The sequence below is a fragment of the Sinocyclocheilus grahami genome, unplaced genomic scaffold (genome assembly GCF_001515645.1).
Source record: "Sinocyclocheilus grahami isolate Dianchi unplaced genomic scaffold, SAMN03320097.WGS_v1.1 scaffold509.1, whole genome shotgun sequence".
NCBI classification, from domain to species: domain Eukaryota; kingdom Metazoa; phylum Chordata; class Actinopteri; order Cypriniformes; family Cyprinidae; genus Sinocyclocheilus; species Sinocyclocheilus grahami.
Window position 1 is genome coordinate 198,990 of NW_015505688.1, and position 27,785 is coordinate 226,774.

Here is a 27,785-nt window from a genome sequence, read left to right on the forward strand (position 1 = left end):
CTGAACAAAATTATAAACGCAACACTTTTGTTTTTGCCCCCATTTATCATGAGCAAAGGCCAGCTTATGAAAAAGGGGGGAAAAAACAGAAGTGTTGCGTTTATAATTTTGTTCAGTGTATATATATATATATATATATATATATATGCTCAGTGGAGTTGGGGATCACAGTTTGCGATCGGGTCCCCCGTCGACATGGGTTCCTGTTACTCAGTTCCACTATAACCCACTGTCTGACGCCCCTGGATATGAGAATAATAAGACCTGTAGATATGGATTATGTGTTATTTAAGAAAATATAATAACATTTTCAGAATGACATTTTTTTTCAAACCTAGTCTGTGGGTTAAAACACCCTCAGGGGGCTTCATTACTGTAGTTACACTGTCCTGAACATCACATCCTTTGTTTTTCCAGCAAATGTATTCTAACTAGTTGGTTGAAAAATATTTGGACTTTATATTTAAAATTGTCATAGTTATGTTGTCAGTTAAGTCATGAAGTTACCAACAATGCAAATAAAGCCGCCTTAAAACTGTGCATGCATAAAAGTATTTGTTATATATGAGTCAGATTTAAGAACGTGTCTCTTAAATGCAGTGGTTTTCAAAACTGTCCTGGAGCACCAGCACTGTCTCCCTCATCTAACACACCCGATTTAACTCGTCAGTTCATTAGTAGAGACTTTAAGACCTGAGTCAGAAAAGGTAAAGAGAAGTTGGGTGGAGTAGGGGAGGAGGAAAGCAATTTCTTAGAGACATAAGTAGTATTGGTGGATTCCATTAAACAAACATTAAAAATATACTGTCTTTTTGTTTCTACATCATCATAATCATATTATTGTTATTTAAAGTGTCATAAAGGCATTTTCACATGACTCACTCACGTCTTCAACTTAAGCTCAACTATGCAACATCACACAAAGCTACCTCTATATGAGAAGCATTGCACATAGATTGGTTTGACCATTTATTAATTTACATAGAATATCTCAGTAAATTACATACATTCTCTGAATGTCATGATATGCCTATGACTTTGTGTCATAAAAAATTCTTTATAGTTAGATGCACAGGATCAGTCTCTCTTTCATATCGTAGGTCCATGGCAGATGGTGTCAAAAATGAAATTATTTGAACCCTGTGCATTGTGTTACAGTGCTTGACCTGCATGCAACGTAACACAGGCTGTATTGCTGATGCATGATGCCTTATTCCATTGAGTCTCATTTAGTCATGTAATAGTTGTATAGAATTGGATCCTAGGCCATAATACAGAGCAAATGACGTTTTCATGATGTGGTAATTAAAATCTATTTGTTATGGTTTGGCTCCCGTATATATTTTACTAGCATGCAGGACTAGTGCTGTCTGTGTTCAGCAACATGGAGACACATAAGAGGCAAGCATGGGATATCACAGCACAGTTTTTAAAACAGGCGAATGGATTTAGATTAGGAGAGAGAGGCTGACAAGTTGTGGTAAGAGGATTAGCAACGGAGGAGGAAAAAGCATGCGTGCAAGAGAAGTTGCCAATCAGCAAGAGCATTGTTTACTTTCAGCATTTATCTTGGGATATTCTGGGCTCAGGGTGGATATCTGGCGAGATTAGAATAGGAAAAGTATTCTTCCCCAGTTACTGCGAAAAGCTCAAACCCCAGAACCTCAAATCCTGTTATTGTTGTTCCTTTATGCTCCTAAACTGACAATAGATTTTATAGGTGAGGGACATGTTCAGTGCTGGGGTTATGGTCAAGTTGTACACCCCTACTGTGGCTTTGTTGGTTTAAACCAAGTGCTGATCTCGGTTCTTGTTTGGCTGGCAACATTTATTGTGTTCAGGTGCTGCATTAAAGCTGGCACTTTGCATTTGCCATTCTACTATTGTACTTTACAGCGGTGTCTAAGGCTGAAATGGGAATCGAAGCAACTCAAGTTTGAAGCGACTCAGTCAGGGGTATTAACAGCAGTGTTAATCGATATGCTTTCTTCAATACCAACTGAGGCAGAGGCCTTGTAATGCACACGTCTTAGCCCTCCACATGTAGGGAAGCTTCCCTTGGGAGGATTTGGACTTCCAATCCAAAGTGGTTGCATTACCTTTGCAATTGGCTGGTTCAGACAATCCAATTTCTGACTTGTGCCATGAAAAATCCAGTAGGCTCCAGCAGTCAAGCAGCATGTCCTTCCAGAAGCTTTTACGCCTGGTCTGGAGGTTGGATTTATGGACATAGCAGTCCCAGTGGGACGTGGATTCAGCTCTGGATTGAGATGTAGTCCACCGAGATATCCGTGTTCTAGCCCAAGGCATGTTTTTGCATGAGGTGCCAATTACCCTGCATCAATGGCCTGCCTGTTTTTCCTTGACTCTGAATGGCCCAGGGGTATGGCGTCAACAGTGACAATAGGAAGCATGGCTTGTGAAGCATGCCAGAACATTAAAAGAAAACAAGAATACAAAGCAGGCAAAGGTGGCAAATGAGTTGGCCTAGATTGGGAGGTTGTGGTTGGTAAACAGTTGAGCCTCACTTCCTTGTTAAAGCATTTTGGGTATCTCCACTGAAGTTATCAAATGTAAGAGTGCGACAAATTAGTTTTGACATTCAAGCAGTGCCAGAATTATATTCCACTTGAGCCAAATATATATCAGTATGCCCCGTTTGTCTAACAAGGCGTGCAAGTCAAAGCAACAATACTCGGACAAAGAAACTAGAATTGAGCTGCCACTACATATTTGCAAAAGATAGCAATAGTGAGCATGGCACATTGTTCACCTTACAACCTCTACTGTTCTCTGACTACATATCATTGTGAATCTAGGCCATTCTTACTTGGCAAACAATTCTAGACGACATCACCACACACCTAACCCTTCACCAGATCAACCAGGAGCCTTTAGGCACAAACTGTGTGAATACATACCAGTCGTTCCATCTCTTTCTGCTCACTCTGTCTAAATCCCAATTTATCTACTTCTAGATAGGAATGCATGCAAGCAAGTTAATATGTCAGTATTATGACATCTATGTGTAATTTAATGTGCTTTAATTTGGGATGCACCAGTCCTAATCTGGTTTACTTTATAGGACGAATACAGTGTGACTTGTGATTCAGCCCAGACATCTGTCTTTACCTCTGAAATAGTTTGGGCTCATATGACATAATGTAACTAGCAAGCTGTTGGCATCATTTCTCAGCTGGTGGTCCTTATTTCAGTCATCAGGTTTGGCACAAACAGATTGCAGTGCCTATCATTCTGTAGAGCATCATTGGCAATTAAGTCAACCTCAGGTGCTACTAAACAAAGCTATAACACCTACCGGTACAGTTTGCACTGAGGTATAACTGTTATGGTACTGGTACATTAAAGGTGACATATCATGAAAATCTGATGACTTATTTCCCAACTGTTTACCTTCACAGACATAACCGACTGTTTTTTGTAACTCGTGTGTTTTTTAAAACGCATGATTTCGGCGCGATAAATGACAATCAGAACCAAAACAGATGTTTTTAGCAGGTACGAGCTGTAATGGCACAGCTCTATTCTGGAAAAAGGGGCAGGGAGCAGCAGCTCATTTGCATTTAAAGACACAGGCCCGAAAAACAGCGTGTTTCTGCTTCCACTCAAAATAGGCATTTTCAAAATGATATAATAAATGATCTGTGGGGTATTTTGAGCTGAAATCTCACAGACACATTCTGAGGACACCATAGACTTATATTACATATTGTAAAAAGGGGCATAATATGTCTCCTTTAAGTAGGTGTATATTTATTTGCAGGGAACTAATTCTTTATGTAGAGCATGGCAGTAGTGATATATTACGTTTGGCTCACAGGAAGACATACCTTGTCTCATGTGTCTGCTCTCTTTCCCAATGCTGACAAATAGATGCACATAGCTATTGCTTGGCTCGCTTATTCATGTGCCTTAATTGGACAAAAGAGCCCTTCCCTCCTCCAGACACTAGCCCTCTTCCCATGGTGCCAGTGGCCAGGCCAGCTCCACCTGCTTGGGTGTTAGGATGGATTTCACTCAGTGTCCAGTCTAAAATGGAGCTCAGTGCCTACCGTCACACAGGATGGATTAAATAAGCAATTGGCCAAATTGGATGTATGCCTGTTTGTACAATTTTGTGCCAATAGTTGAAGGAACAGACTGGAAACATTTATGGCTTAAATGCATAGATTGCGTTGTTGGCTAGTGATTTGAACAAACTACTATAACCTTAATATTAAACTTTGGTGTGTTACCTGTCCCACACTTTTGTGTTACAAACACAAATTACACAACTTGTTTAGGAAAGTTATGCTATTTGTGTGTGCTATTTGTTTTCTAAGTAATTGAACTTACGATGGTAACCTGGAAGACAGTACATTGGTTTGAAAACTAAAAACATACTTAAGGTCTGTTCAGACCAAAACGAGCAACCCAGGCTCATTGGAAATACATGGTTGTGGCGATCTTTCTGCAACACCAATATTACGTACCTTACTGCGTGTTTCATAACAGTTTTAAAGTGAAATGTCCAGTGAGTAGTGGTAAACTCGCATTTAATATTTTAATTGCAAATTGTTTTTATTGCAAGCACATATTGTTGAATTTTTATTATGTTGCTTCAGGTACATATTTTGGTGGTTTAGAATTCAGATGTCTGGGCAGGTTCGCTAAAAATGTTATGCTCTATTGTGTTGGAAAATAACATACCTCATACACCAAACCCTAAACCTATCTGATAGTATTAACAAATGCAAAAGTGATATAAAAACACATTTGCTGATGCAACTGAAAAGTATTGGTTTTCAAATCTCATAGCATGTTAAAATTGTTTTGAAGTCATAACATAATATTGTGCAAGGAGTAGTTTTGCTAAATTGTAGGCAAAGGCATGTATTTCCAATGAGCCTGGGTAGCAAAATAATGTTGGGTGCGAAAATTAGGTGCATAAATATTTTAATTTGATTGAATGGCTGTTAATGCCTCTGTTCAGACTGACATAAATATGCTCTATTGTCTAATCTCTTTTCCATCACACTGCAAATAAAGCTGGTGAAAATCGGACAAAATTTTTGTGCCGAACATTTGTGCTGGTGAGAACAGACCTTCAAACTGAAGGAGGGTCCTGAACTCTATCTGCTAAGGAAACCAGAACATCACTAAGAGTTGAGGGTAAACTCTTTCACCTGGGCTATTTATCTGTTAGCGTTCCACTATACTGCCCATGGTACACTGGCGATTTAGGCAAATCTTACAGGAATGCTGAGGGGTTAAGCAACCACCCAGACACCCTAGCAGTGTGGTGGTAGATTTTGCATGGGCAAACGGCACTCACATTTGTAAAAGTCTATATTCCTTGGCATCAGTCTCAGGACATTGTCGCAAATTCTTGAGAGTATGGTCATTTTGCATAATTATAAGCTCTTTGCAGGTGTGTGTGGTAGTGCTTTTGGTTCGTAGAGTGTGAGGTGTCTGACATGGAGTCTGCATGCTGGTGCAGTGAGTTTCAGAACTGTCTGAAACTCACCCTCCCCCCTTTTCTGTCTCTCTCTTGGTCTCTTCCTCCTCCTCATTCACTGCTAGAAGCTGGGCTTCAAAGAGCACATCAAACCACCTGTCTCTGTGTTAGTACCATTATATTTAATGCACAAACACTGCAGCCCAGTCTCAAGAACTCACCTTCTTCAAAGGTCACTCATCCCATCTGGATTGAGGTTGAGCCATTGAAATCAAAGTCTACAAATTGCCAAATGCAAACCTTTTGCATTTCGCTTAGGCCAATATGTGTTATTTTGAATTAACTTGTATTTAAAGCACTGCAGTATCATCATACCCTGCACCCCAATATGCCTACTCTCTTACTAAACTGTTTGCAAAAAGCAGTGTGTGAAATGAGTAGCATGTCCATAAAACAGTACCCAAGAAATACCCATATGCCATTCTACTTTTGGAAATGTCCATCCAATGGACACTCCACTATTCAATGAAGCTATAGAATCCTATTAATGTGTACTTAATAGAGCATCATTTTTTAATGGTCACAGAGTTCTTCATCAAACAACTCTAACAGTACATGATTTTGGCCACAACAAACTTGCAAAACTCCTAACACCCTAGAAGCCACATCAACAATGCATAGCAATGTTTTAACAGCATTTGGGGTAGTGAGATTTGCAAAAGCAAGCACCACTCATGTTCTCTAAAAATTTATATATATATATATATATATATATAGAGAGAGAGAGAGAGTTGTAGACAGATTGAGGTAGACGGTGTATAAAGGCTCCATGTGTATGATATGCATTATCCTGCAGGGTCCGAGCCATGCTGGCTTCAGAAATATTCAGTCTGACCTGAAACTGTCGATCTTTAACATTTACGTTATCTGTGATGAGCTCAGCAGTGGGGTCTAAAGTCAAAACCTCGGCTTTGGAGCTCATACAATGCTCACAATAAGAATGTTTGACAGATTCCATGTTTTACAGCGTCAGTGCTAGTCTGGGCCACTTATCAGTGCTCACGCTGTCCAGTTCCTCTAGAGTGACAGGCCGTTGAGAGGTGGCCCATTGAGAATTTTGAGAGGTTCACAGATAGCTTGACGCATCCTCCTCCTGAGCTTTGCAGACACACTGAGCGCTGCCGCCCAGGTCTGACATCCACCATATTTTAACACCCTAACCACAACTCTGATGGAGATGCAGAAGACATGGTGAAGAAGGTCGTTCTACCCATCGTGCATTCAGAGGTGTTAAGTGTTGTTTCATTTATGGAAGCAGGGGTCTTCACCGTCTTTAGTTCACTTGGAGATGATTGATGGAGGTTATATAAAAGAATAGATGCATGCCGCCCTCTGCTTTTGAAGATGAAACATATGCATTTGTTTGTGAGTTTGTGTCTGTGTGTCATAGCGAATGAGTCATGTTTTCATGTCAAAGAACATATTTGTACTGTACATTCATAAAGCTGACATTTCAGTTAATGTTCTATAGTTTCACCCCTTCTGTACAAGGTCATTTATGTCCTTTTTATTCAAATGATGTGTTTGTGAAATGCAATTGTCTTTACGATGTCTTTTAATCAATATTTCTCTTCTTTTTCCTCAGGATATGAATTCTGAATCTTATGTGTTCAAGATGTCTTTAATGGGATTACAATTTTGACATTAAATATGAATATTTGGTAGAGAAGAGATCAGTTAGCAGAATATTGTGGTTGTTTTTTTATGTCACATCATTCCGACATGATGTGAATCAACAAAAGAGGTTACTGATAACACTGACATGACTAATCTTTGTATTGTTTTTTCTAATTGATCTTTTTCATTCGATATCTCATCCTGTGCATCTCTTGTGCAGGAAGTTGTGTGCATTTTTCTCTCTCTCACTTTCTTTTTCCCACTCCATACATTGTCTTTCTTCCGTACGATAAGTGTCAACAGAGAATTGTCATTTCAAAGCAGTGCCTTATCATACTACTCTCAGATACCAGATAAATCTTTAAACGTAACCGTAAATTTTTCAGCTGCCGGATCTGAAATGGAAAAATTCTATACAAATCAGTTCTCGCTTGTTCCATCAGATCAGGAGTGTAACGTGCGAATGTGTTCTTGCAAAAATAGACATTAAGCGCAGACAGTGGCAAAGTGATTGCAAATAACATTCTTTTTTTGCAAGAAAAAGCCAGCTTTGCTGTGACCGCATACATGCAAATAGGCGCATCTTTAATAGGAGGGCTTGAATGCAAACGGGGGCAAATGCACTGGAGTTGTTTAATACTGCCATTCTCAAAAATTCTGAATTTTGATCTGCCGTATCCATGGCAACTCTCAATACAATACAGCATTCTGAGTCTTAGCCCAGCAGTGCTCGCTTCTCAAGGCTTCTGTCTCTTTCATCTCAGTAGAGAGACAATTTTCCCAGCTTGTGCTCTTTTTCTGTTTAATATTATGTCATTAGCAGAAAATAACAAACTGATAATGGTTGATTGATTAATGTCTATATACAAACATTAAGAGAAATAAGGAAGCATGTTCTTCTAAACCTGTATTACAGTCTTTCTTCTGGGAAGCACAAAAGGAGATCTTGGATAGAATATTCAAGCTTCTGTTTCCCTTATTATGAAAGTGAATGGTGGTGTGCTGTCAAGCTCCAAAAATGAGTCCATACAAGGTATGAAGAATATTCTAATAATAGCTTTGTTTGAGGAACAGACTGACGTTTAAGTAATTAAGATTTTTTTTTTTTAAAGATTTTTTTAAAGGGGCTATATGTAAGAATTATCATGTGTTAATCACTTTTTTTATTGCCAATGTGTGAATAGCTTGTAATGAAACTTAAAAAAACGAGACCTTCCCCAACTTCCTAGGTTGTCTATGAAAGCCTGTAGACTAATTCTTATGTGAAGGGACATTTTTTCCTGGGAAAATCAAATGGACGTGACGTTTACGCACACTCCCGAGAACCTCTCTTCCAAAACAAATGCTTATACAGTGTTCAGGTTAATGTCAAAAGAGCTATTCTGTACTGTAGGGGCAATGTGTCATGCACAGTGTAACTTTTATTACCTCATCTGTCGACATGATGCCAGACTGGAAAAGTGCAGAGCTGGCGCAAACATATCCACATCGGCGACATCGCTATGATTAGATGCTTTCCTAACTGCTGCTTTCTCACCTGCTTTGTCATTTTTGCTGTGCAACACATATTTACAAATTCATCTAAATGTCGCTCTCATCAGCATGGGAGGCATCAAGATATCCGTCAACAGTGTATTACTGCAAAAGTATTTCCAACTTCTTTTTACTTCTAAAAAAAGAACTTCACTGAGTATATTGGGGCACTGAATCACATCCAGCCTCTTGTTTGTTAAATGCATGAGTGTGTGCGCAAACAAATATGTTGCTGGCTGCAATTTACTTAACTGCCGTCGGTGCCGCTGATAACAAGGGTTTCTGAATTTTACACAATATGATGTTACACTGTATGAGAACCAAATGCATTTGGCAACAATAATGTCAAACCTGCTGTGACCTTCTGCTCAATTTTTTAACTAAAGTATTTTTAGGGAATAATGGCATACATTTGGGTTTGACTTCAGAAAGTGGAATATTTGAATTAATTGCTTTTATGGTTGTTTTTGTCCTTTTTAGAGCTTGGCAATATAAAGCACCATTCACTTTTGCCTATGACGATTTCAGCAAAACAATAGGGGTCAGAACAATATGAAGGTCATTTTAATTTTTGGCTTCAGCATGCTCCGCTATTAGATAATAATTTTTGGCCCGCCAATTGCTGCTCGTTTTAAACCCTTCTGTGGCTGTGTGCCGGAGCAGTGAAGTCTAACAAGGCCATTAAATTTGAGATGATCTCATCATTTAGGCCACTAAAGCATGTTAGAGCCGCCTGCGATAGCCAGTTGGGTTCATCTGTTCATATCTGTTTTGCGCATACTGTTCATTACGAGAGACAAATGACTCGGCTGATATGAGATGCATCTCAAACTGTAATTGAGCTGGTGGCTGGTATCTGGGAGGACTGTGAGACGCATTGCTGTGTTGAATCTTGCTCTGATTGGGCAGTGGGGGAGTGAGAGTTTAATGGTGGCCACTCTTGCAGACATACGAGATACCGGAGCCAAGCCTGTGATGGTGTACATTCATGGAGGTTCGTACATGGAGGGCACCGGAAACATGATTGATGGAAGCGTGCTGGCCAGTTACGGGAACGTCATCGTTATCACACTCAACTTTCGAGTCGGCGTCCTAGGTAAGCACTTTTCTTGGTTATATAACCTTTTCCAGGAGCAGCCATAATGGAAAAATTGCATTTAATAACTCATCAGAGAATGACTACTGCAAGAATATGTTTGCTAATGTCTGGGTGCCTGTGGTTCTGTGTTCATTATTAAGACTATTTGCATTTACTTGAATGATAAGTTGAATGCTTTTTGCTGAATCAATAAATGTAAACCACTGAGGGAAGAATGCAGAAACATTTGAAGAGAAACTGAATTAAAGAGCACTGCTCAAAGCGGTATAAACTCTTGCCAGAGTTCAGTGATTTTTTTTAATTTTATGGCTTGCACAGTGTTATTACTTGTTAAAAGCTGTCCAGAAAAATGTTCAGTCATCCAGTTATGCATTAATTTGAAACATAAGCACAATAAATTACATTTTTGAGTGAGTTTATAAAGCCAATAAATGAATACTGAAACCAAATATATCACATAAACCAAAAAGAAAAGTGTTGGTAACACTTTAGGAGCTTTAATTAAGTGCTTATTTAGCAGATGCTTTATTCTGTATGCACATATTAAAGCGGCAATCATTCTGGAGTAACTTGAAGTGATATGTCTTGATCAAGAGCTTATGTGTGACTCCTTGCTGGGTTCAAACCTACAAACCTTTGGTGGCAAGCCCACAGGTAGAGATTCTGCTATACTGTTTCCTGCTGTAGATATATCTGAACATCTGTAGAGTGGAATATGTCCTAAACAAGTGAAAATGAAAGGGAAAATACTTGAAAAGGGTCACTTTTAGGCACCATCCAAAGCAAAGTCTAGCAGCTGACTTATACACATCAAGCATTTTACAAAAGATTTCATTGTGGCTCAAAACTGTCTGTTATGATGAGTTGAGAATTAAGCACATGCCAGTGTTATGCTGTAGGGGAGGTGGAAATACGTGTTGTACATTCTGACTCTTTCTTGACCCAAGATATTATATATATATAAAAAAAAACATCTCCTTCTACAGTGTCATCTCCTGCAGATGAAGGAGAAATGGTACATGAGAATAAAATATGAGTTTTCTGCTGACATAATCAAAATAAAAATTGAAACATTTTCCTGTGGAAATAATTTATTGATGCCTCAAAATAGCTTGAATATAACTCTACACCCTACCTCATTTAGTATACGCAGAACTATGAATATGCAAATTTGTCCCCGCCTCAATTCCATAACACCAGCTCAGACTACCTGCTCCACTTCCACTCGGTTAACTAAAGTAGTAAATGCTTCAAAATGGCAGATGGCACTACTGGATTAATTGGATTAAATGTTTGAACAAGAAACTGTTCCTCGAGAAGAAGAGGAACAGTGAATTATGCATGGCCATCTACAAGTCCATGTATCAGATTGGCATTGCATTTTATGTATCGCTCTCTACAATGTTTGATACGTAATGGTAATTGATATCATTAGCCTTTGGCTTGACTACCTTATCAAACAGCTATGATGTGTTGCTAATCTTACACAAACCATCTTCTTGTTCGCCATCCTAATGATATGAAAAGCCCCAGTCACAAGTTAACAGGATTGGTTAGTGGTTAGTGACGGTCATTATATGCCATCAGAGTGATATAAAATTACTTATGCCATTACATTTAATACCACCCACCCTAGTGTGAAATATAACAATTACTTGCAGCAGTTACTTCCTGATTTTATTTATTTATTTATTTTTTTCCAAACAGGTCACATTTGGCATATATTTTACAAAATGTGTTTTGCTAATGATACAGTCTCTACAGGAATGATGGCAGCACTGTGAACTTTGCATTTTCACTTTATTAAAACTCAGGACACCCTTCATTTGCATAGTGATAGCTGCTGCAGATATAATTGAAATTCAGAGCAGACTGAACAATTCCAGGAAGGAAAATAAATAAATAATAGGATATTAACAAAAAAAAGAGAGAGAGAGAGAGCGTCCTTTTAATTATGCAGCTTAAAGGTACGAGTGAATTATACAGTATGTAAAAGATTCCTCATTTACCTTGTGGCTATTCTGACTTATGTATGCTCCATGAACACGGCTGCATGTAGGTTACACGGGTTTGATGTAAAATTCATGCATTTATGCATGGATGTGCCTTATTTGAGAAGCATGTAAAATTACACTCTAAAATGAAAACAGCACTCTAGATGTGAACGAATACAGCCTGGAAATTTGCAACACAAAAACAGAGATCTCCGCACTGTACAGTCTTTATTACCGAAGCCTGTTTAATAAGTCTCACTGGAGTTTTATCATCTCACTGCAGCGTTTCCACCTGTCCTGTGGATGTGATAATTATTGCTTCTATGTGTGGACTCTGTCTCTCCAGGGGCCCTATTTGGAGACTTTCACATGTGAACTCCACACCATGTAGATGGCTGAGAACTCATTACTGGTTTAATATTTAATTACCAATGCCAGATCACCGGCGAGTCTTACCTGCTGTTGGCGTCCTGCGGACGGGGCATCTGGCTGTTTGTGACTTATGGGATATGTGAATATTGTGGCACTCAGATTTGATCAGGGACAGAGTTTGGCCAAAGACGATTAGAAATCCTGTTTTGTTGGGCATCGATTGGTGCACATGCACGTGTGGATTAGGTCAGGTTTGCTGGGACCCTTTAATGGCGTGTAATGACTTCTAGTCAGGGGGAGTATCTTGTATCACTGCTCTTTACAAATATAATTACTCACTGGCTCTCCAGAGCATGTCAAATTCCATTTCCTGTGGGGAAGACTTAATTAGTGTTTCCAGATACATTAAATATTAACAATAGCCACCTCTCTTTTAAAAATCCATGGACCTTTGTCCTTTATCGTGGTAAGCTGGCGGAGCAGGTGCCAAATGCGATTTAGAAAAGATTTGAAATATGGAATAAATCACCATCACTTGGATTTCTGTTTGGTTGAGAAACCAAATACAATATAATGCTAATATTATTTAAATTTATTTACTTTCGCAGTCTATATATATGATTTTAAAGCAGTACATGGCTGTTTTAGGTTTTGTTTTGTTTTTTCAAAGAGCTCATTGCTCAAGGCAACATAAATGTTTGATTGCGTTCCATTACGTTCGTGTTTCTTTCTGACTCAAATTCACATTAGACAATTGACATTTCTATGAACATCATCAGTATGGTTGGGCATGTAAGACAAAACGACTCCATCTGCAGCAAAACGTATGCATTTGTTTCCTGTTATGGGAGTCTAATTAAGAAGGTTGTGTATGTGGCACAAGAAAAATGATTTTCATGCATGGATCTTCTGTGACTGGCTGGCACAACTGTAATGCAACTCAAATTCAGAAATTAACCATTCAATTTTCTGCTCTTTGTTTGTGAGATGATATTAGGAATTGGTGCATAGATTTATCATGTCACTGACACCTGTGTATTACTGCAAATGGTTTCTGATTCGATTTTGTGAAAACTTCTTAGCATTCAGAGTAAAATGTTGCATGTTCAGCTGTGATGTGAAATTATATTTCATATGACTCCCTCAAAGGCTGTTCCAAAAATCCCCTGGCAAATATATGTTTCATCTAGGTCAAAAGCTTGAGATGCATTTCATGTAAAGAGGGAAATGCTACAGCAGCAAAAGTGGCTGGTTCTTTCTCAGGAAGCGGTGCAATTTGTGCCTGAATGTGTCAGGATTTTTAAAAATCATTTTATTTTAAATGCTTATTGCTGAACTCTTAACCTTTCTTTCCCCACCCCAGGTACAAAGTATGAGGGCAATATAAACTCCACCCAAATATTCAGATTAGTAGGCAGAGCATTTCATTGTTTATTAAAATAAATAAAACATGTTATTTCTAGTCAATATTTTTGGTGCTATGCAAATAAATAAATGAATGAATGAATGCAAGCAAATAAATAAATAAAATAATTAATGTTTTGCGGAAACCGTGATACACTTTTTTTCAGGATTCTTTGATGAAAAGAAAGTTCAAAAGAGCAGCTTTTATTTGAAAAATACATTTGTTGTAACTAAGCAAAAGTCTTCACTGTCACTTTTGATCAATTTAATGCACTCCTGCTGAATAAAAGTATTAATATCTTTCAAAAACAAATCTTACTGAGCCCAAATATACATCTCTCTCTCTAACAGAAAGTTTTGTGCATTCAGACAAATTTTTCAAGCAAAGCAATAAGATTAAAATTGCGGAAAATATTTTATTCATGTGTGCTGAAAAGCAAGAGTGATGAGGGGAGAAATTCAGAAGCCATTTTTCAGTGAAATAAAGGTCATGTGCTCAGAGAGACAGGCACCCGATTAAATTATAAAAAAAACATGGAAAGAAATTACAGTTGTTCTAATCAAATGAGAATGAATCTGAGGGGGGAAAAAACATACTCTGAAATCAATTTATAGGACAAATTAAAAACTGAAACGCCCAAAGGCTGAAATAAATCGAAGATGAAATTCTGCAAATGTTTGGCCTGTTAATGCGTTAGCTGTCCAATAGCAAATGATGAGGTCTTCAAGATCTCTTGCACAGTCTGCGGTCTGAAAACTTTTCCCAAGTGCATCAAATGTCTTGTTTGTGAACGCAGACAACAGAATCATCAAGGTTGTTTGGAACTTTCTGTGCCAATGTTCCCAGGGTTTTCCTCAGGCAGTTCTGATTTACCTCCAGGGCCTGCCGGTTCCAGCGCTCATGCCTCTTGGCCTTTGTGGGTGAATTACACAGAAGCCTCAGTAAAAACCACAATCTCTTTATCCAAACCTGACCTCTGGGTTTGAGGGACTGATCTTCAGTATGATGGCTGCTGTCAAAGTGTCATTTGAATGCTGTGACATTTGGGTTCTTCCTGACCTAGTTTTCCACAATTGAGAGATTTGTCAACAGTTCAAGCGAGACAGACCGTGTCACAAGAAACTCTTTCAATCAAACAAGCCACCAACATTTTTAGAGCTCTGGCTTGTCACTAAAGTTGTTTTGTACTTGTTTTCACAAAAGACCATATACTTCGCTATGCATCCATCCTCAGTGTCAAACCGATTTGCATAGTGCACAAAACAAATATGTACAGTTTATAGAAGTAGATATTTACCAGATGCTTTTATCCAGAACAATTCATAGGGGGAAGTTCTTCTAGTGCTACCTCAGGTGTCTTGCTCAAAGGCAAAATACGAGTTCATGAACAACTAGAACCTTTTGTATCTGTTCAGATTAGATGCTTTTACATGCACCCAAATAATCTGTTGGTAATTGTATTGAAAAGCTGTCATGTAAACACCTCAATCGAACTGAATGAAATTTCAATAGGATTAGAAAGGGACCTGAAATAATCAAATAAGTCGGAAAAAACTAAGCATGTAAATGCTTAAATATGATTATTTAGATTCAAAAATACATTAAACACATGCAAGGTGTCGTGATTTTCTGTATATGTTTACCAGATCCCTTTTATAGTACGATCTCTGTCTATGTTTTACTCATTCTGAACATGCATATGGTTTTTAACGAATTACAAACTGGTCAGTGGAGGAGACTGATTTTTTTGTGTGTGTTTCTCATAAAGGCCTGGAAGACTTTAATTGAGTCCTATAGGCTAGAGTTTGAGATTTGCATGTTGCTAAAGGCACAGCATTCCAGTAGGTATAAAAAAATGCATAGTACAGAAAAATACTGGATGAAATAACTGTGAATAATTTAATACTTTGCAATATTGGATGAAATATATTTATAGTTTTGCATTACTCTTGAATTGTTTTTGTTTTTTTTGCATTGCCTTTTCTATGAATGAATGAGTGCATACACATACACATACACATATACACACACACATACATACATGTATACATACACACATTAATGCATGCTATGCTGCCTTAGAATTTGACCAAAACAAGGTTATTTTACTGTTGCCTAACATTTCTACAGGCCATAGCAATGGGAGCACATCTATGATGCCTTGAAATGCTGCCCAGGAAGCTCAATAGGTTTTATAACAAAGCTTCTGTTTTCCAGAGTTTGAATTTTCTTTTTTTTATAAATATATAAAAACACTGTACAACCATACAAGTCAAGGTGCATAGCCTTTATTTATTTTTCACTTATGTTGCAAAGAAACCAGCCATTTATGTCTGTCTTTCAGGTTGTTTTTTCTTAAAGAGAGATATTCATTGATGGTTTGGGGCCAAGAATTTCTGCCTCTTGACCAAACATTGCATCCATCATGCATGTGGTGACATTTTGCTGACCTCTAAATCTTGGAGTATCTTTTTTTAGACCTGGATCTTGTCTTATAGTATAAATGGCTACTGGGTGAAGAATTCCCTTCCTCTAGTCGGGGCATTAAGTTCATCTGTCTTAGAGTAGGCCTATTGCCTGTGGAATGTGTCCCAACAACCATAGTGAACATTCTTGAATTTGGTATGAAGCAATTACTGTACATTACAACCCAAAGGTACAAACCAGCTTTATTGGAAAAAAAGTGCCTGTGGTAATATTTCTGCAAAATTATATTACGCTGCTTCTTTGTGACACTTTCAAGTCAAGTCAAGTCACCTTTATTTATATAGTGCTTTATACAAAGCTTGTTTCAAAGCAGCTTCACGGGGAAGTAACAGGACCAGTGACTTCAAATATTCAAATATTCAGCTCCAGTTAGGGATGGGCTTATCGATCCTGAAATATCGATACTGATGCTCAAATAAAAAAATATCGATACTAAGGTGTTTTATTCACCAGTGATTTTGTTTATTTAACAAAAAAATATGTTAGCGAAAAGGACAGAACTATTTTCCTGCTGAACACATGCAAATGTTGCAAGACAGAAGCAACCAATCACAGAGAGCGTTATAACAGTGCATTCAAACAGGGCTGTGTTTCCCAAAAGTATCATAAGAAAGCATTGATGCACTGGGGAATGGCAGCCCAGAACAATGTTTGTCAGAGGACAGAAAAAAAAAACAGTTTGAGTTATTTCACAATAATTAAACAGGAATTGTACCCTACATAGTTGGTGCAATTACATTTATTTAAATTGAACGTTAAAAGTTCATATTGATCATGTTCTATTCTGTAATGTTAGTATAAATCATACACAGAATAAAAAGGTTGCATTTTATACATGCAACAGCCTGTCACTGACAGTCCCTTATGAAAATGACCCATGGTTTTACTAAAGTGACCGTACTTCAACTATAGTATTTGTAGATTTTCATGGTTACCACTACAGTAAACATATTTTAACCATGTGTAAACAAAAAAAATTAAGGCGTACTGAATTTTACAATGTGTTTCAAATAAAAAGTTAAGTGGATATCATTACCCATTTTTAAAAGTTCAGTTTAGAAGTGTCGTACCGGTATCGGTATCGATATCGACAATACTGGCCTTTAAAAGTATCGGTATCGTATTGAAAACAAAATAAGCTCCAGAAATAGCTCCAGTCAGTTCAGTGTTGTTTCAGTTCAGTTCAACTGTGTAAAGTTCAGTTTTATCAAAACAGAAGAACATTAATTTAGCCATGTTTTATTGCATTGGCTGTTGTACATATCGCTACAGCTTCGAAATAAAATGTCCAATCGTGTTAACATACCACCTACACTAAACCTGACCTTGCTGAGCCAATCACGCCATTTTCACTTGCTTCTACAAGTCTTTTATCATGCTCTTGTGTTTCATGGAAATCATACCGAAGCGCTTTGCATCGCAAGTTGCACCTGTACCAGGTGAGCTATAGAGCAACTTTGCAACATCAGAAAAGCCATGTATAGCTGATTATGTGATGCAAATGTCAAAATATTTACAGAGCATGCACTAAAAGCGTTTTGGCATCATAACATAGTATTATGCAAGAAACTGCACAGAAATAATTCCTTATTAATCAATAATCAGCCCCTGTAAAAATGGTTTGTATAAAAAAAGAATAAAAGTTGTTGGGGTTTTACTGCCACTAGTGTTCATTTCAACTAGAAACTGCAGTGAATTGTATGTATAGGTGTGTTTTTTTAGGTAGAGGCACGTGAGCCTGGGTTGCAAAGGCATATTGATCTGTTTACGACCACAGCTAGAGCAGAGCAGGTCAGCTGGAGGCAAATATGGGTATAAATGTCTTTTTAAAATGAGTTTTTAGTTCTCCATGTATCAGGTTTCTTGTTTACAGTCTGTTGCCGATATCTCTGCCGATCCATAACTTCTTTTGACTTGACACTCACGCTGTGGCATAACTTTTTCTTCCTCTATCTCAGCCAGACTGTGCCCTGATCAGCTCATTTGTCTTCCACATTGAGGGAGGGTTTGTCCATCATCAGGTGTGTTTGGGTCAAAAATTATCTGTCTTGAGAGACTTATATTGGCTCTCCAGCCAACTCTTGCTACTCGTCTTGTCAAGTGATTAATCATGCTTTGGCCAGTGAAGGAACCAAGGCCAGCTGTCTTAACGCATGTGGGAGGCAATATTCTCTACATTGTGTCGACTGAAATGAGGAAGGTGGGTGTGGAGGACCGGCAGAGAGGTGTGAATTTGGGAGCCATGAGAGTGGACGTGGGTGCCCAATCCACTCACTTTGTGTGACTCGACAAAAGAGAAACTCAAAAGTGCAGGAAAAAAGAAAAGAAAAAACCTTTGCAGAGTAGGTGTAATTATTTACATGGGTTGCATGTGTGCCTCTTGTGAATGAAAAGCCTGTCAGAATTGGTCACAGGATGTTTGAATTTCTAAAGTGTTGCTTTAGAGGCAAAGCTAATTTAGAGAAACCAACACCGCTCGCACGTAGAGTGGGAGGAATATCGGAATGGATGAACTGAAGAACCAGTATGTGAAGACTGAACTTAGTGTGAAATCCTACATCATTCATGCAGGATTAGAACCAGGAAACAGCTTTGTGAAGATTTGGTATGGAAGGTTTTATGGAGGTATCTGATTTTATAGTAGGAAATCTTTCCAAGGCATTGGGAAATTTTATTTCATCTGGAACTCGTGTGACATGAGAGGTGTCGAGACTTGTCATCTTTACAGTAATCCACCATGCTCTAATACTGCAGTGTACAGATGAGCTTGGTTCCAAACCCACACTTTAAAAAAATCTGTGACATTTACGGTAAAATACCGGCAGCTGTGGTTGCCAGAACTTCACCGTAAAAAAATATGGTAGCAACATTTTAGGTTTTACAGACTTAACTTAAATTCACAATAAAATACTGTATTTCATTAACTGATGTAATTTTTAAAAAAACAACATATTGAAGCGTTAATATCTGTTTTGAACCATTGTAATGCAGCTGATGGTAACTGGAAACTGGTGGTGATGAGAAAGTCACATGATGAACCAAAGTTCATCACAAACAGCTTTCCTACGAGCTGAGGGCAATATTTATATATAGAAGGTGCACAGAAACATTCACACAAACACTAAACCCCATCATGGTGACACACATAATACTGAAATAATGCAATAAACATTAATTTAACAACATTAGATGTAAGATTAAACCCTAATGTACACAACTGAAAAGAAAAAACTAAGAAGAAACATGTCAATTCAACAAAAAAACATCAAATATGAAGTGTCATGCAGGGAATTCTGGGAGTGTCAATTTACGTTTTTTCACTGTAAATTATACAATGACTTTTTCTTTTTCACTTCCAAAAACCTTTTGCTGTAAAATTACAGTAAATGTAATTACATTTATTCACCGAATATAGTATGGAAACTTACTGTTAACAGGTTTTTACTGTAGCATTTTTACAGTCTTTTACTGTTAAAATCACAATATTTTTTTACAGCGCACCTAAACAGCATTTAAAGGCATCGTAGACGCACTGCCATCGGGAGGTCGGGCCCAGACGTACTGTAATCTGCAGATGTTATTAATATTTGAGGGAAAATCTGTGGAATTTTTCAGAATGGATTTAAACTTGGTCAAATGTGTACTGCAGTCTTAACTGAAAGCATAATCAGATTAGCTAAAATATTTAATAAACAAACAAACATGGCACAGGGGATTTTTATGAATGACAGCAGGGATGAACTGACAATAGAAAGCACTGAGACATGTCCTGGTTTACTTGTGGGCCAGCTTAGTTGTCAAAACTAATTTTATATATACAAATAAAGGGAGAAAGAATTGCAGATATTGTCAGTTAGTAATATAGTTCAATAGTTCAGCTCTTACCCTTTCTGAATCTGCACTGTTTACTTCAGAAATGTGAGGGAAACCTAGTTAGTCCAACTTAGATCCAACAACTTCTTAGCCTTAAGTGATAGAGTGAATGTACTCGAGAGTTTAGAGATGTTTAATAATAGTATTTATAGTAGTGCAATGTCTAATAATGATTTTGAGGAATATTTATTAGTGATAATGATAATGCCAAATGTCTGATTTAATAAGTACATTATCTGGTAGCACTAGAATTATTGTCCATCATTAATAGGTAACTCTGCTGGTGTCAAGTTTATTTTCCTGTTGGGTTCCTGTTTTTCCTTATGTGGTCATGTTCCTGTGTTCCCATAGTTATCATTAGTGTCTCATTTGTGTCAGGTGTGTTTACCCATTAGTCTCGTCTGTGTTTCCTGTTTAAGTCTGTCCCTGAGTTTCTCTCATTGTTCAGTCAATGTTATGTTATGCTTCGTTCCATGCCTGTACCAAAGAATAGGGTTGCCACCCGTCCCTTACAATACGGAATCGTCCCGTATTTAAAGGTAAAATCCCGTATCAAAACAATACGGGACGCGATTTGTCTCATATTTTACAAAGGCCAACACATATTTGAATAAACAAGTAAGTATTTTGCACTGTTTATAATAGTGATGCAAAGTCCGATTCATTTCCGCGAACCGGTTCTTTTCGGACAGATCGGTTCATTGAACCGGTTCAAAAAGCTGATTCATCGGTTCCTGACGTCATCAAGCAATAACATCTCTACTCATTTCTTTTCGAACAACTCAATGCAATGTTGTATCAATGAAAATTCAAATAAGTAATTTGTGTCAACACATATTGAAACATTCAAAAAATAAAGTTATTTGTGTGAAAGCATATTGCTGATTATTGCCATATAATTCACTTAAGTTAATGATGTTTGTGGTCACAGTTTCATTCGCTGATCCTTTATGTCAGATACGACTGACTGACCAATATTGACTAGCCTACAACTCTGATAAGATTGCTAAAAGTTTCACACCTACAGCACACATTACAGACATTGATGCACAAACGCGCATATGTTCTACATGTCTAAAGAATGAATAAACCAGTCTTATAAACTCCTTGATTTCGCTTAAGCAACTTTAAATATAATATGCATGCACAATAAACTATTGTAAAATGTATTTACATCACTCGACAGAAAGATTTTTTTCACTGCACTTTTCGTTCCATTGACTTCCATTCATACGCATGCGAATGCGTCAGACCGGAAACGCAAGCTCATGAAAAAATTTAGCATTTCGCTGCGTTCCAAAGCTCAAGTTTGGTGAAGATGTGTGACCAGTAGAAGATCGATACGTCACTGCGTGACCTCTCTGTACAGAAATTCAAAAATGGAGGAAGTGCTCATTTTAGCCGTAGCGCAGCATCCTATTTTATATAATACATTTTTAAAAGATTATAAGGTAACGCTTTAGATTACAACCTGCAAAGAACTATGTAAGTATACTGAATTTACGGTGTACGTTTCTGTAATTATAGTGTACCTATAAAGAACGTACGTGTAGGTATAAGGGAACAATGTGTTACTTTGGCTAATAGGGGGGTAACAACCAGATATGCACCCTGCAAAGAACTGCGTTAGTAAACAGAAGTTACAGTGTAACTTTTTTGTAATTATAGTGTACCTATTCAGTACCTTTGTGTAGGTATAAGGGAATAATATGCGAAGTTTGGGGAATAAAGGGGTAACAACCTGTAAAATTACAAATCATTTATACTGTAAGAATTTTGAAACTAAGAGGTGCTTATTCTAATATTACGTGGTATGTATGGCCTAAACAACAATCTTATGTTTGGGAATGATTTAGAAAGACGATATATACTTTTTATAGTTTTATATTGGTATTTTATTATAGGCGTATCCACCTTTTTCTTGTCATAAAAATGGGCGCGGCCATTTGTAATTTCTATGGGTCTGGCTTCCGGTCTCATCTGCGTCCACTCCGTCCAGCTATTTTTAGCTGAACAAAACAGTTCGTTTTGCTGCTTGATATATGTTTATAGATCATTATTATTATTGTCCTATTCTGCTCCCGCCCATATTCGCAGCAGCGTCCGAAACATTTTTGCACATTCAAAGTCTAGTGTGACTGCCCCTTCAGTCGAGAAGTCGGTTCTTTTTGAGTTGGACGTGGTACTTCGGGATGTGCGTCCTGCGTCATCAACCCGGAACTAAAGTTCGATTCAGTTCAATTTGTGAACCGGCTCAACCGGGTAACGGTACATTTGAATGCGGACACATTTTATCATTTTTTATTGCTTAGTGTGTGTATATATATATATATAGAGAGAGAGAGAGAGAGAGAGAGAGTACAATATAATTATTATACACAAGTGTATTATTATTATTGTCCTATTCTGCTCCCGCCCATATTCGCAGCAGCGTCCGAAACATTTTTGCACATTCAAAGTCTAGAGTCGAGAAGTCGGTTCTTTTTGAGTTGGACGTGGTACTTCGGGATGTGCGTCCTGCGTCATCAACCCAGATCAACTCAGTTAGATTTGAGAACCGGCTCAACCGGTTACTTCCTGAGAACCGGCTCAAAAGAACGATTCGTTCAAGAACCTAACATCACTAGTTTATAATACTAATAGCAATTATAATGAAATACATTTCATAAGAAGTAGGCTATTAAAGAAGCTAATTTGCGCTTGATTTTGGCGTCTTTGTTTCCATAGCGACGGTGTCTACAAAACGCGCGCCGTTAAAGCTCTTTCACACGAGCACAGCATGCTGTAAACAAACCTGCGCGGTTTAAAACATCTAGGAGCTCACATCTGCCCTCTGAACACAAGACTCTCCAGATGTAGAGCTGAATGGGAAAGTTATCAGTGGGTCTGTCCAGTAACTAATGATGAACGCGCAGTTTGCAGAGGGGCATTTCAGTTGTTCACGGTGGACTGTCTGACTTAAAGGGACAGTTCACCCAAAAATGAAAATTTTGTCATCGTTTACACTCCCACAAGTTGTTCTAAACCTGTAATAATTTCTTTCTTCTGTTGAACATAAAAGAAGATACTTTAAATAATGTGGGTAACCAAACAGTTTCTGGTCCCCAATGACTCTGATGTTGTCTTACTATGGAAGTTACAACCATCAGCTGTTTAGTTGAGACACATTCTTCAAAGTATCTTCTTTTGTGTTCAACAGAAGGAAGAACTTTATGCAGGTTTAGAACAACCTGGGTAAATTATGACAAATTCAATTTTTGTGTGAACCATACCTTTAAAGTGACAGACACATCCGTGCTTCTACAGGTATAGGCCTATTGTTTTATTAAAATTTGGATAGTCTGTAAACATAATATTCCATACATTATCAGAGCTTGGTAGACATAATTATTATATTCTTAGACATGATTAGACAGATAAATTAATATGTTATAATTAATGTTAGACCCTATTTATTAATTTATTAAATATTAAATAAATATATACCTAATAAATAATCATATATGTCATAAACAATTTGCCATTTTAAAAAGTTTTAAAAATGCTAAATCGTTTAGATAAAAATGGGACAAATAATTACATAATAATGTAGTTGTCAGACTCTGTTCCATGTTTTGTGTGTCTTGCTCCCCATGTGCCTTCCTATGCCCTTATTTGGTTAGTTTCCTGTTCCTGTCCTGATTAGTTTAGTTCATTTGTCCCAGGTGTTTCCCTTGATGTTTCATTGCTCCCAGGTGTGTCTCGTCATCCCTGTTTTGTTATTAGTTTAAGTATTTGCTATTGACTGTTCTAATGCGGAGTTTTGCGCAGCGCAGAGTAATGCGTTGTGTGTGTGTGTGTGTGTGTGAGGGGAACAGGGTCACATCACAGGAGAGTGAACTGTCTTTCAGAAATCATAGCACATCAGCTGTCTTAACCGCGGCTTGTGTACTGCATCATCACTGTGTCTGTTGCTCTTTCGGGCTTGAACTGATGCTAAAACTAACGACATTATTAACTGTCTTGATATTTACTTTGAAAGCTGACGCTTGCGATTATGGTAAGGGGCGTTACATTTCCGACGCGTGCTTGTGGTGTTCGGCCAATCACAATGCACTGGGTCAGCTGGCCAATCAGAGCAGACTGCGCTTGTCGGAAGGAGGGACTTTGTAGAAAACGAATCGTTTGAGAGAGGCGGGGCATAGAGGACCTACAGTAATGTACAGTATTTGAAAAAGAATGTGTTTTTTGAATATTAAAGCATGTCAACATATTCTGTTACACCAAATACACAAAATAATGATCTTTAAAATAGCATCATATGACCCCTTTAATAGACATAATTATTATATTTTTAGACATGATTGGACCGATAAATTAATATATTATAATTAATGTTAGACCCTATTTATTAATTTATTATTGATATTAATCATAAATATATACCTAATAAATAATCATATATGTCATAAACAATTTGGCATTTTAAAAAGTTTAAAAAATGCTAAATTCTTTATATAAAAATGGGACAAATAATTACGTAATAATGTAGTCCTAATTCAAGCAAATTAATAAAAAAAAGTATAATAATTCATCCCATCCATAACAGATGCAGAACTGAGACAAATAAAAAGAATGAATAATTATAAATAAGCAAATTAAAATAACAATATTAATGTGTTCTGCTGCAAGTTTACATACTTGAACATGTTTGCTCATAGTTTATTGTTGAGCTATGAGTTCCTCACTGATTATTTGTGTCCTTGGGGGTTTTTTTGTGGGGGAGAGGCAAAATAATGGCCCCTATTTTGCCTCGCTGAAGGTGGCAACCATTTTCCGCCATTTTGGGGTGAAAGCAACTCGGCAGTCCACTAGCTTCTAGCTGTTGCTATGGCAAATATCAGCTCCTTTGTTTACAAAAACCGTACATGAAAGCTGAAATACAGCCTGAATGATGACAACAATAACGTACAATCACTAGACTAGTGACACTCAAATCCTTTTAACAGCTTATTTTACAGACTTTATTTTAAAGTCTTCCCTTTTTTCACAAAACCTTTTGCTCTCTAGAAACCATGTCAGTTTCAGTTGAAAATATTTTAAGTTCAAGTGTTAGCATTATAAACACTGAATTAATAACAATAAATATATAACAGGAATATAACAGCTTGACAGTAAACTGTTTTTTCAGTATTGTCATATAGTAATGTCCGTTAAAGGAAGACTGTAAACAAAAAAAACTTTATGTAAAAATGTTTTTTTAAAACACACGTACAGTGCACTTTCTCCAAAATTATTTAATTATGATAGAGACACAATGCATCATGTTGTAATTTATATCATCATGTTTGTAGTGTGTTCCAGTGGATTAAAACGTACAATAGGCTATATATTTCAGACCTAGTGGAGTAATAGTAAATAATAATATAGTAAGTAATTGTAAATGTGTAAAGTTGCATAAGCTCATTACTTAGAGTCATATCCATATAAATCATTATTATGGTTTCTACGGCTAGGACCTGCAGTTCCTAAAATGATTTAAGTTTACTACTAGACTAAAAACAGCTAAAGTTAGCAGGTGCATAAGACAGCGCTACGTCCCCACTTCAAAACACACTATATTTTTACACTTTTGTAAATAATTACTTGTCAGGGTCTTTGGGAAAACTATGAAAGGCAAGATTTTTACACCCTATGTAAATCTACACCCTTGCCTCATTTACTATACGCTGATCTATGAATATGCAAATTAGTCCCGCCTCCACTCAGTCACACCAGCCAGTGCCTCCTGATCCACTGAACTGTAGTAAACGCAAAACAATGGCATACACGGATAATGACTGCTTAAACTACCTTTTTACTAGCGGACAACTACAGTGAATACTGTAACATTCATTAAAGTTACTTACTTGACGATGTTGTGTCCTAAAATATCTTGAAGACTCGAATACAGCCGTTTGTGATTGTTAATTTGCGCACGCGAGCAAATGCATGTGAAGTGCAGACGCCGATGCAGGAGAGGTGCGTCTTACTCCGGGCTACTTTTGCACTGTTGCCACGGGTTATAATGCAAGTTAGCGGTTCTAAATTCACATTAAACCACAGTTTCATGGGTTTTTTACTCTGATTTATTTTTGGTTTTGTGCTGGTATTGGTATATTTTGCATGCTAGTGATAGGAATCGATCCCTTGACGTGATTGGTTATTGGTTTGTGACGTAACAAACCGAGGGCTGTTTTAAACCGTATTTCTGGGTCAGCCTTTGGGAAACTACAGTTTTAAGGAGAAAATACTCAGCAATGGTGTTGATTAATAGATTGGCACATGGTTTGTCTAAAGGCGTATTAAAAACACCATATAGACAAATAAACAACATAAAAAACTTGATTTTGACTACAGGGGGACTCTAAATAATATGGAACAAAGATTAAATAATCAGTAATTAATAGATTTTATTGTGAATAAGATTTGTTTCATTAAGATCTACTAACTATGACCAACTGCTAATAAATGACTAAATCACAACATTAACATGTCTAAAATATGAGCTAGTCGTTGTGGCTTTTTTACTCTGAACATGGTGATAAAATACATTTTCTGAGAAGCTTGTGCCTTTTTTTTGTGGCAATGAATTAATGAACAGTACGTACCACAATAACCAACTAACTATTGCTCATTTAATATTTTTTCTGTGTTTCTTTTATGATTGCTTAAGCACAATTTTGAAACCGGGGCCTTTTTCAGGGTTTGTCAAAACACTACACACAATTAACAACCCTACACCAAAGTAACACAACACTTCAGATCATTTGCAAAATGGAACACTTTTTGTCAAAACTATACACAACTTTATAAAAACAATATTTTCAATACATATGACTTTTAACAAGTCTAATTCGCAGTGATTAGAGTACTGTAAATGAAGTACACAGAAAGTGCAACCATACAATAGTTCACCAAAGACTACACAAGACCAATGCTGCAGACTGACGAAAATATCATTGATTTCTCTCCATATACCCAAATCAGTCAACATGGAGAATCACAACAAAACATGTCCCAGTTGTCATGCTACTACAGTAGTGTTCATAACACTGTTAGCTCAGCAAACAACAGACTTAAAATACTGTATCCAGTACAGGTTACAATTACAGTAAACAACAACAACAACCATAAAAAAAATTCTGAAAAAACTGACAATATTGTACAGAAAATACTACAGTAAACATACTATACATTATCTCTTCGCCTAGCTGGATCTGGCCAGAGAATTTCATCAACATCACAAGCAATATCCTCATTAGCAAGACAACGTGGGAAGAACCGTCTTGAATGTCGAATCCATCCTTGCACAGCTGCGGCGTCGACTTGGTCACAGGCGTCCTCCATGGCCTGAATGAGGGGTAACTGAGCCTGGGGCTAGAGATCATAAACCTTCCACCGCCATGCAGAGAAACTCTTCGATAGGGTTTAGAAACGGAGAGTATGGTGGAAGGTATAGTACTTTCAGGATGCGTGCCAGTGTTGACTGAGAAACCTGATGGACATTATTGAAAATGGCATGGTCACCGATAATGTTTGCTTGTAGTTCTCTGAGCCTGATAGCATTATTGGCCAAAACCATGTTTATTATCTCTCTCTCTTGTTCTTGCGTGAATATGGGCCCCCTTCCTCCTTGTCGTTCCCGACCCTCAAGCCTATGTAGAGAATAATACATGTAACTTACTGTACAATGTCACAGGAAGGGGTATCACAAGTGCTGATATGGTGCATACAGTAAGCGGCTGATTATTGTAACTGTAGACAGATCTTTTACCGGTTTTCCTGTCGAAAAGTCCTTATGATAGATGCCACTCTATATCTGCTAAGATTTGGCTGAACTCTGTCCAGCCTCCCTCAGCGTCAATC

At 37.5% G+C, this 27,785-nt stretch overlaps 1 protein-coding gene across 1 annotated transcript in view; it reads left to right on the top strand.

Annotated features, from left to right (window-relative positions):
* The window catches only part of LOC107554648 (neuroligin-3-like), a 196,718-nt gene that overhangs the window by 38,166 nt on the left and 130,767 nt on the right, over nt 1-27,785 (top strand). The window contains exon 2 of the mRNA XM_016237232.1: nt 9,615-9,764. Within this exon, the coding sequence (XP_016092718.1) occupies nt 9,615-9,764 (150 nt within the window). The remainder of the gene's footprint in view (nt 1-9,614; nt 9,765-27,785) is intronic.